This window comes from Dendrobates tinctorius, unplaced genomic scaffold (assembly GCF_039654945.1).
Source record: "Dendrobates tinctorius isolate UK_male_01 unplaced genomic scaffold, ASM3965494v1 ptg000322l, whole genome shotgun sequence".
Classification (NCBI taxonomy): domain Eukaryota; kingdom Metazoa; phylum Chordata; class Amphibia; order Anura; family Dendrobatidae; genus Dendrobates; species Dendrobates tinctorius.
The window spans coordinates 4,344,315-4,356,091 of record NW_027361989.1 but is presented as its reverse complement, the minus strand read 5'-3'; the positions used below and the strand labels follow the sequence as shown (position 1 = coordinate 4,356,091).

The window sequence follows — 11,777 nt, the reverse complement described above, 5'->3', positions numbered from 1 at the left end:
TTTGGAGGTCTGGGCAGGTAAGCATCTCTGCTTTTCGCTGTTTTTGAACATTTGCCTGAATTTTTATATCTACGCATGATTTACACAAATTATATTTTCTTGTCTTAACTCTTTACTATTTAACATTAGAAGCTGTGTATTTTTGTAATTATTTGTATGTGCACATGATTAATTACCACTTCTGTCTCTGTAAAAACAATCCCCTTTAACCCCTTTCTGACATCGGGTGTAACTGTATGCTGATGTCGGACTCCCTCCTTTTGATGTGGGCTCCGGCGCTGAGCCCACATCTTTTCTCGCACATGATGGGCCAGAAATCCCGCACATAGGTGACCCTGTCACGTGATCGCGGGTCACTGATGGGTTGGCATGACAACCAGAGGTCTCCAGCAGACCTCTATGGTTGTCACTGCCGGATCCTATGAGCGCTGCCCAGTGGTCGGCGCTCATAGCAAGTGAGCATCTCTGCTACATGCAGGTGATCTGATCATTGCCTGTATGTAGCAGAGCTGATCAGGGTTATAGCAGCTTCTAGCCTCCCATTGAGACTATTGAAGCATGCCTGTGGAGACATGGGGTGGTCAGAGGGCACCCCGGTCCGCTGGCTGAAACCACAGTGATCAGGGATCATCCCATTGAATGCTCTCCCTTTAACATGGGCATAACGCTACTCAGACAACACACAGTGAGGGTAAAACAGTGTGGCAATGCTTTATTGTACCACAAAACAGGCAGATAACACATAGAACAGTCCCAGCAAAATACCCAACAGAGTCTCACCCTTCCACTGATTCGCTCCCAGGGTCGCTACCCCACCTGTGGCACGCACAGAGAGGAGGTAACGACAAGCGTAGGAAGATGACAATCCATTCAGTCCATACAAGGTAAAAGGCCAGTTGATCCGAGGATCACAACCTGGCTTCTCCAAACGTATCCATGGTTCAGCGATGGTCAGTGGAGCAGATCTGTATTCATCCAACCAAGGCTGAAAACCCCTAGGTTGTTTCCTGTAGAATGATAGATCCGTGTCCCTTGTGATGTAAAAACTATACGAAGTATAAAGTTTGAAGTCTGGGATCTGCCGATATGTGGCTAGTTTTCTGTTTCGGATAACATGATACATGATTTTAGTGTTTTTTGTCTAGTCTCACTTGAACATAAATCAATATTAAATAGTCTCCTGATGAGTCCTCTTGGTGAGGACGATGAAACCTGTAGAAATGAGAGGCTTGGAGAGTGAGTGTGTATACGTCACTTCACCCCATATACTGAAATGTGGTGTAAATGTTTTTTCAATTAGTCACCTTCTGATTAACCTTCAGGGGGTGAATTATGGGTATAGTGTTATATTTGGAATTAATAAAGTTTAGTTTTATCCTTTTGTCAGCAAACATGAGGAATGACAAGAGACAACCCATTTAAGAAGATTCAATTTTGGTTAAAACTATTCCAAGATTATAAACATAAAAAAGGCTTCTCCCTATGTGACGTCTCTGATGTTTATTAACAGCTGATTTCCAAGCATAATATTTCCCACATTAAGAAAATGAAAACGGCTTCTCCCCTGTGTGACTGCTCTGATGGTGATCAGGAATCGCTTTCTGGTTAAAATATTTCCCACATTCTGAACAGGAAAAAGGCTTCTCCCCTGTGTGGGTTCTCTGGTGAGGTGGCTCAGTGGTTAGCACTGCAGCCTTGCAGTGCTCTAGTCCTGGGTTCAACTCCTACCAAGAACAACATTTGCAAGGAGTTTGTATGTTCTCCCCGTGTTTGCATGGGTTTCCTCCCACACTCCAAAGACATACTGATAGGGAATTTACATTGTGAGCCCCATTGGGGACAGCGATGATAATGTGTGCAAACTGTAAAGGGCTGTGGAATATGTTAGCACTATATAAAAAGAAAGATTATTATTATTAGTAAGATTCCATTTCTGGTTAAAACATTTCCCACATTGTGAACAGGAAAAATGGCTTCTCTGATGTGATCAAGATTTAGCTTCCATTTAACATGAAAGAAGTTTCTCCCCTGTGTGTTATTTGGTGCCTAACACAATCTGATTTAGTGCAAAAACATTTCCCACATTCTGAACATGAAAAAGGCTTCTCCCCTGTGTGAGTTCTATGGTGATTAACCAAATCTGATTTCTGGATAAAACATTTCCCACATTCTAAACATGAAAATGGCTTCTCCCCTGTGTGAGTTCTCTGGTGCTTAACCAAATCTGATTTCTGGTGAAAACATTTCCCACATTCTGAACAGGAAAAAGGCTTCTCCCCTGTGTGAGTTCTCTGGTGTCTAACAAAATGTGATTTATGTGCAAAACATTTCCCACATTCTGAACAGGAAAAAGGCTTCTCCCCTGTGTGAGTTCTATAGTGATTAACCAAATCTGATTTCTGGTTAAAACATTTCCCACATTCTGAACAGGAAAAAGGCTTCTCCCCTGTGTGAGTTCTATGGTGATTAACCAATTGTGATTTCCAGTTAAAATATTTCCCACATTCTGAACAGGAAAAAGGCTTCTCCCCTGTGTGAGTTCTATGGTGATTAACCAATTGTAATTTCCAGTTAAAACATTTCCCGCATTCTGAACAGGAAAAAGGCTTCTCCCCTGTGTGAGTTCTTTGATGATTAACCAAATCTGATTTCTGGTTAAAATATTTCCCACATTCTAAACAGGAAAAAGGCTTCTCCCCTGTGTGAGTTCTATGGTGAGTAACAAAATGTGATTTATGTGTAAAACATTTCCCACATTCTGAACAGGAAAAAGGCTTCTCTCCTGTGTGAGTTCTATGGTGATTAACCACATCTGATTTCAGTGTAAAGCATTTCCCACATTCTGAACAGGAAAAAGGCTTCTCCCCTGTGTGAGTTCTTTGGTGTGCAACAAAATGTGATTTCCATGTAAAACATTTCCCACATTCTGAACATGAGAATGACTTCTTTGCCTTAGGAGCAGTTTGTTTTTTAATGCCTCTTTTGTGATTTTGATTTCCCTTAGTAGTCAGTAATGAATCAGAAGATGGGACCTGTTTCATAGGATCAGATGACAGATCTTTGCTGTGAATGGATAATGATATATCTGGAGTACTAGCATTCACTTCAGTTGTATCTTGTAGGATCTCAAGATCATCAGATTTCAAAATTGAAGATGTCAGCTGTCCCTCTGATCTCCTGGTACAGTCATCTGCTAAGATAAAAACATTTATTTATAAAATATGCTTGAGTTTTATATTTTTTAACATTTCTACTTAAACTGTCCATAAAAATGGCAAGCTATGTAAAAAGCTTTAATTATTTACCAAGACAATGACAGTTCACAGTCTAATAGGAAACCTTGTTGGATGAACCTTGTTGGATGTTTGTTCATTCTGCCTCCCAAACATGGAATAAAAAGAAACCAATCAATGTTATGTAGGCGAAAATAATACCAATTCTTATCTCACAAAAACAAGTCCCCAATCAGGTCAATCATCTGTCATTGGAAAAACAGAGGTTCCCACACTATTAGTGGCTCAAAGGCTGCTGAAAAGCAACAAGGTTTCCATAAACCAATCCAGCAATATTCGCTCTCACTTCTGAGTCTTGCAGTGTGCGCAAACAACATTTAGGATCCCTGTATTTAGCAATATTATAGTGAGAAGAATCCACTTAATTTTTGGTGTGTGCCTCCTGGATCACAATCTGGGCACTATGTGCTGGGTAATAAAATGGCAGATGTGTAATTTTCACTCTCCAACATCCACTATTCATTTCCAGAAAGTGGCTGTGGAGTCAAAATATTCACTCCTCCTACACACATGGTCAAAATTGTTGGTACCCCTCATTTAATAACAGAAAAACCCACAATGGTCACAGAAATATCTGTAGTAATAAATCAAAAATCTATGAAAATGAGCAAATGAAAGTCAGACATTGCTTTTCAACCATGATTCCACAGAATTAAACATAAATAAATAAATCTCATGAAATAGGCCTGGACAGAAATGAAGGTTCCCTTAACTAAAATATTTTGTTGCACAACCTTTTGAGGCAATCACTGGAATCAGACGATTCCTGTAACTCTCAATGAAACTTCTGCACCTCTCGACAGGTATTTTGGACCACTCCTCAAGAGCAAACTGCTCCAGTTCTCGTGTTTGAAGGTTGCCTTTTCCAGACGACATGTTTCAGTTCGTTCCAAAGATGCTCATTAGAATTTAGGTCAGGGCTCGTAGAATGCCACTTCAGAATAGTCCAATATTTTCCTCTTAGCCATTCTTGCGTGTTTTAGCTGTGTATTGTGTGTCATTATCCTGCTGCAAGACCCATGACCTGTGACTGAGATTCTAGGCACCCTGTGCCATATGCAGCAAAGCAGCCCCAGAACGTAACAGAGTCTCCTCCATGTTTCACAGTAGGAACAGTGTTCTTTTTGTGAGATGCATCATTTTTCCGTCTGAGAACATAGAGCTGATGTGCCTTGCCAGAAAGTTCCATTTATATCTCATCTGTCCATAGGAAATTCTCCTAGAAGCTTTGTAGCTTGTCAACATGTAGTTTGGCAAATTCCAGTCTTTTTTTTATGATTTTTTTCAACAATGGTGTCCTCCTTGGTTGTCTCCCATGAAGACCACTTTGGCTCATGCAACGACAGATGGTGCGATCTGACACTGATGTTCCTTGAGCTTGAAGTTCACCTATAATCTGTTTAGAAGTTTTTCTGGGCTCTTTTGTTACCATTCGGATTATCCGTCTCTTTGATTTGTCATCAATTTTCCTCCTGCGGCCACATCCAGGGACATTGGCTACAGTCCCATGGAGCTTACATTTCTGAATAATATGTGCAACTGTAGTCACAGGAACATCAAGCTGCTTGGAGATGGTCTTATAACTTTTACCTGTAACATGTTTGTCTATAATTTTCTTTCTAATCTCCTGAGACATCTCTCTTCTTTGCTTCCTCTGGTCCATGTTGAGTGTGATACACACCATGTCACCACACAGCACAGTGAGTATCTGTAGCCTCTGTACAGGCCACTCACTGATTCCAAGACTGTAGACACCTGTGATGCAAATTAGTGAGCATACCTTGATTTACACATTCTGTGGAAGCTTGGTTGAAAAGCAATGTATGACTTTCATTTGTTCATTTTCATAGATTTTTTACTTATTATTACTTTTGTCAGATTCAAGTTATTTCTGTGACCATTGTGGATTTTTGTGTCATTAACAGAGTGGTACCAACAATTTTGACCACGTGTGTATAGATTATAACCCTCAGTGAATTAATTAATTACATGGAATTACTTTATGGGGATTTCTACTATTTTGGTTTTCTGTCGTTTTTTTTCATATTAGGGCTTCTGCATATGGTGTGTCCAATCTCATCTGGGATCTGTTCCTGCTGTCCAGCTGGAGTAATCTGCTCCCTACTTCAGCCAGTTGTAAAGTACCACACCCTACTAAAGCGCAAAGCACATGGCCGGAATCTGCCAGATACAGCGCTGTCTCCTCTGGTTCAGTCCTCTGTGCTCAGCTTGCGGCTTGTGTATTTGTTTCCTGTTGTGACCGTGGCCCGTTTACTGACTGTTGTGTCTTCTGATTCTGTCCTTCTGGTTCTGACCCAGCTACCTGACTATTCTTCTTGGCATCTAACACCACAGAATAGCAGGTAACACCATGGTCCAAGCCTAGGGGTCCCAGTGTAAGTGCAGATCCACGTAATGGTGTTAAAGGGCGATGAGCAAGGCAATCCTGGGGATATGGAAAGCAGAGAAGATAGAGCCAAGCATGTTCATGGTGGACATCTTTTGAGCTGCCAGGTGACCATGAACAGTGCTCCCAATATATTTTGTCTACAAACTATTCCAGCAAGATCTGCATTCAAAAAGCTAAATGGCGCTCCTTCCCTTCTGAACACTGCCATGTGCCCAGACAGTAGTGTACAACCGTATGTAGGGTATTGTGAGAAGCTGGAAAATAATTTGTAAGATCCATTTGTTTCCTATTATCCTGTGTGAATAATTTGTCACCACATAAAGTGACACACGTCAGATATTAATAATGGGGCCTGATTAAGAACACAAAACTGGCTGCGGGAAGAGGTTAAATTAGAGGATTTTGGACACTACTGTAATCAAAAACTGTGACTATAGACAGTAACATCTACTGAAATGATCAAACTGCACAGTCTCCATCAGTAATAAATGAGTAGCTAGTGGTGAAACCTCTCTGGGGTAATTATTATTCATTTCTATAGCGCCCATTAATTCCATGGTGCTGTACATGAGAAGGGGGTTACATACAAAGTTATAGATATTGTTAACAGTAAACAAATTTACAATGACAGACTGGTACTGAGGGGAGAGGACCCTGTCCTTGCGGACTTACATTCTACGGGATAGTGGGGAAGAGACAGAAGGTCGGGGGTGCAGCAGCTCTGGTGGTGATGAGGCGGCAGAATGGTCATTGCAGGCTGTAAGCTTTCCTGAAAAGATGGGTTTTCAGGTTCCGTTTGAAGGAACTGAGGATGGTGGATAATCGGACGTGTTGAGGCATGGCATTCCAGAGAATAGGGGATATTCGGGAGAAATCTTGGGAGGCGGTTGTGTGAGGAACGAATAAGTGTGGAGGAGAGTAGGAGGTCTTGGGAGGATCGAAGATTATGTGAGGGAAGATATTGGGAGATTAGTTCAGAGATATAGGGAGGGGAAAGGTTGTGGGTGACTTTGCAGGTCAGTGTTAGTAGTTTGAACTGGATTCGTTGGGGAATTGGGAGCCAATGGAGGGATTTGCAGAGGGGGGAGACAGGGGAGTGGCGAGTAGAGAGGTGGATTAGTTGGGCAGCAGAATTGAGGACAGATTGGAGTGGTGCAAGAGAGTCAGCAGGGAGGCCACAGAGGAGAGTGTTGCAGTAGTCAAGGCGGGAGATGATGAGGGCATGTACAAGAGTTTTAGTAGATTGAGGACTGAGGAAGGGACGGATTCTGGAAATATTTTTGAGTTGGAGGCGACAGGAGGTAGCAAGAGATTGGACGTGTGGTTTGAAGGACAGGGCAGAGTCGAAAGTTAAAGCGGATTTCATGTGCTGGAGAGAGCATGATACCGTTTACCATAATAGATAGATCGGGTAGGGAAGATATGTGAGATGGAGGAAAGATAATGAGTTCAGTTTTATCTACGTTGAGTTTTAGGAAGCGAAAGGTGAAAAAGGAGGCTATGGCTGATAGACACTCTGGGATTCTGGACAGCAGAAAGGTGACATCTGGGCCAGAGAGGTAGATCTGAGTGTCGTCGCATAGAGATGGTACTGGAAGCCATGGAACTTTATGAGTTGTCCTAGGCCAAGAGTATAGATGGAAAAAAGTAGGGGCCCCAGGACAGAGCCTTAGGGGACTCCAACAGAGAGGGGGCGGGATGAGGAGGTAGTGTGGGAGTGGGAAACGCTGAATGTGCGGTCAGAAAGGTATGAGGAAATCCAGGACAGGGCAAGGTCTTTGATGCCAAGGGAAGAAAGAATCTGTAGCAGTAGGCAGTGGTCAACTGTGTCAAAGGCAGAGAACAGGTTAAGAAGGAGGATGGAGAACTGTCTGTTAGCTTTGGCTGTGCGTAAGTCTTTAGTACTATTGGTCAGTAATTTTGGGTTGAGGAAAGGACGGATTCTGGAAATATTTTTGAGCTGGAGGCGACGGGAGGTAGAAAGAGCTTGGATGTGCGGTTTGAAGGACAGGGCAGAGTCAAAGGTTACTCCGAGGCAGCGGACTTCCGGTACTGGGGAAAGTGTGATGTCATTAATTGTTTTAGTTAGGTTGGGTAAGGAAGATCTGTGAGATGGAGGAAAGATGATGAGTTCAGATTTGTCCACTAATCTTCACTCTCCTTCGCTATCCCCAAACCCCTGCACCTTCAAACCAAATAACTATCTCCCCTTCTCTCTTACCCTCCCACCTCGCTTTATCTGCAGACATACTCCTTAACCTCAGACCTATCCTACTAACTTACAATACAAGACGATCACTCTCCTTCACCCACCTGCTTTCCCTTTCTCTGCTTCTTCTCACTGCTGGTGACATATCCCCCAATCCTGGCCCCCCCCTGCCTCATACATCCCACTAATCCTCACCCCTATCTTTCTCACACTAAGAGAAACTACTGCAATCCCTCACACTTAAAACCTGTGCCACTGACCCCCTCCCTTCCGCACCCTCTTTCTGGAGCACTTTGGAATGCTCGCTCCATCTGCAACAAGCTCCACGTGATCCACGACCTCTTTATCTCCCGCAACCTTTCCTTCCTGGCCCTCACTGAGACCTGTCTGACACCCCCTGACACGGCCTCCCCGGCCGCACTGAGTTACGGCGGTATCCCCTTTACCCACACTCCTCGCCCTGGCAACAGACAATGCGGAGGAGTGGGTTTCCTCCTTTCTAAAAACTGCTCCTTCAATCCTATCCAACCCCCACCCTACCTTATCCTCCCTTCTTTCGAGGTTCACTCTGTCCGTATTTACTCTCCCTCTAATCTCTAAATGGCTGTCATATACCGACCACCGGGCTCAGCCACTGCCTTCATCGACCAATTCTTCACCTGGCTCCTCTACCTTCTCTCTTCTGACATCCCAACCATCATCATGGGGGACTTCAACATCCCTATTGACACCCACCAGCCAGCAGCCTCCAAACTCCTGTCACTTACCTCATCCTTTGGACTTACTCAGTGGTCCTCCACAGCCACCCACACAGATGGACATACATTAGACCTCATCTTCACCCGCCTCTGTTCCCTATCTAATCTCACAACCTCTCCCTTCTCCCTATCTGACCACCATCATACTTGTGCATGTCTTCGTCATCTCCCGCCTCGACTACTGCAACATCCTTTTCTGTGGTCTCCCTGCTAACACCCTCGCACCTCTCCAGTCCATCCTTAACTCTGCTGCCCAACTAATTCATCTCTCTCCTCACTACTCTTCCGCTTCTCCCCTCTGCAAATCTCTTCACTGGCTCCCATTCCCTCTGTGTATCCAGTTCAAACTACTAATACTGACCTACAAGGCCATCTATAACCTGTCTCCCCCATATGTCTCTGAACTCATCTCCCGATACCTTCCCTCACGTAATCTCCGGTCCTCCCAAGACTTCCTTCTCTCCTCCACACTCATTCGCTCCTCACCCAACCGCCTCCAAGACTTCTCCCGAACTGCCCCTATTCTCTGGAATTCTTTGCCCCAACAAGTTCGACTATCAACCACATTTGGATCCTTCAGACGGAACCTGAAAACCCACCTCTTCAAGAAAGCCTACAGTGTGCAATGACTCCGCTACCTCCTTCTCTCTCACCACTACCGGTGATATCACCTCAACCAACACCGGAACTGCTGCAACCCACCAACCTACTGTCTCCTTCCCCACCATCCTGTAGCATATAAGCCTGAAAGGGCAGGGTCCTCTCTCCCCTCTATATCAGTCCATCATTATTAGTTTGTTTACTGTAAGTGATATCTGTAATTTGTATGTAACTCCTTCTCATGTACAGCACCATGGAATCAATGGTGCTATATAAATAAATAATAATAATAATAATAATTAGTGGAGCAAAAATGATGATGGCAAATGTAAGCATGGTTAAAGAGCAGAGTAAAAAAACAAACAAGTAAAGTAAGAAAGCAGTGGTTAGTCTTACCGTTTGACCGATTTCTGGACTATTTCTGGTATATTTCTCATGTATCACTTTAAATATGTCACTTTAAATGATGTCATATCTGACCAAGGTCATTTCTGACCTTCTCTGTTCAACTTATACCATTCAACTGTCCATGAAATGAAGCCAGGTGAGGGAGGGAGGAGGAGGGAGTTGGAGGACGGTTTACAGCAGGGGGCAATTAACAGATAATTAGAGCAATGGGCTCGGTGATTTCACAATCTAAACTATAGTAAGGTCCAATATTTTCTGTCAGATGAATTTCAAGAGGAAATATTACACATTTATAGCAAACTATGTATAATAGTGCAGAGCTGAGATGTCTTAAAGGGAACCTGTCAGCAGGATTGTGCTCAGTAACCTACAGACACTGTCAGGTCGGCGCCGTTATACTGATTACAATGATACCTGGTGATGAAATCCGTCTTGTGGTTGTTGTTTAATCTGGATCTGTAGTTTTCAGTGAATGAGATTCTCGTGCTCTAGGGCGGGGCTGTGGGCGGGGCTTTATGTGGTGCACTGATTACATATTCATCTGTATTGGCTTATGACAGGTCGCTGACCCCTCACTGACCTGCCCCCATTATTACATAATGCATATAATAGTGTTGATATTATTGTTGATAATGCCTATAATATTGTGGCTACTGTGAGGCTTAGAAAAAAAATTACATCCAGCAAGATGTCACCGGCGATGGCGGCGCCTGCACAGTAGCCTCTATAAGTAAGAGATAAAGGCTACTGCACAGGCGCCGCTGGTGACATTTTACTGGATGTAATTTTTTTCTAAGCCTCACAATAGCCACAATATTATAGGCATTATCACCAATAATATCAATGCTATTATATGCATTATGTAATAATGGGGGCAGGTCAGTGAGGGATCAGCGACCTGTCATAAGCCAATACAGATGAATATGTAATCAGAGGCCCACATAAAGCCCCGCCCACAGCCCCACTCACAGCCCCGCCCCAGAGCACGAGAATCTCATTAACTGAAAACTACAAATACAGATTACACAACAATAAACCAGAGTTGCCCTCAGTTATGGTGGACCATTGGAGCTACTATGGATCTTGCAGAAGATTAGAGAAAATAATATTGCTCCCCAATTCAGGAGAGATTGTGAAGTAATCTGAATTCCTTAGGATCAAAACAATGTAATTGGCTGTAAGTTCTATAGAAAAGGGCTTTCAATGCCCAAAGTCATTTGAACAGTTTTGGGTGGAGGAGAATGTTGTGGTCTAGAGGCAAAATGGTGATCATGGTAATACGGCCGGACTACACCACCGATAAAGCAGCCATAGCCGGTGACTGAGAGGAATCTGTGACTTCTCTGCATTCAGTGGTTACTACTCACCTGGGTAGTCATATGTGGGAATCTCCTCTTTACACCACTCATCACCCCTCACATATGTCTCTGTAGTATTAATATGGGTCAGATCTTCACCCTGAAACAAATATTGTAAAAGTCACAGACAGATGGAGAAGTCCCATCTATGATCAGCTCTAATCCTGCCATCTCCACCGCTCTCATTACACAAGTATAAAACATATAATACCGGGGGATAAAACAAGACTGAGCACAAGACCTTCACAGCCGTCTACACATCATAGGGGAGATCTCCTGACACCTTCTCTCCATCTACCTGATGATCCTGAGGAGCACTGGGATCTTCTTGGTTACAGTCCTGTGGAAGAAGAGGACGGGGACATCTCTCTGGTGTTGTCCTCTTACTGGATAGATCTGGAGGAAACACATACAGGGACTGAATTCATTCTCTACATACAGATAATTATAGGCCGTGTGTATTTAGTCCTGTCTATTACCTGGAGATGTGAGGGGCTGGGGAACCTCCATTATGACGTTCTTGTACAGATCTCTGTGTCCTTCTATATACTCCCACTCCTCCATGGAGAAATAGACAGCGACATCCTGACACCTTATAGGAACCTGACACATACAATGATACCGTCATCCCCCCGATCCCTTCATTGTGTTACTGCATAATGTCCCAGCATTCCCAGCAGTGTCACCTCTCCAGTCAGCAGCTCCATCATCTTGTAGGTGAGTTCTAGGAGCTTCTGGTCA

General features: G+C 43.6%; 1 protein-coding gene across 1 annotated transcript; it reads right to left on the bottom strand.

Moving 5' to 3' along the window:
- Positions 1-686: 686 nt before the first annotated feature.
- Positions 687-11,140, bottom strand: LOC141074040 (uncharacterized). The gene is made up of 2 exons (XM_073561558.1): positions 11,046-11,140; positions 687-3,374 (listed from the first exon to the last, which is right to left on the bottom strand). Exon 2 carries the CDS (start codon positions 3,039-3,041, stop codon positions 1,995-1,997), a length of 1,047 nt encoding a protein of 348 aa, XP_073417659.1. The 5' UTR covers positions 3,042-3,374; positions 11,046-11,140; the 3' UTR covers positions 687-1,994.
- Between the last annotated feature and the right edge of the window lie 637 nt (positions 11,141-11,777).

Coding starts and splice junctions, on each gene's coding strand:
- LOC141074040 (XM_073561558.1), bottom strand. CDS start 3,041: ATGAAACAGGTCCCATCTTCTGATTCATTACTGACTACTAAGGGAAAT.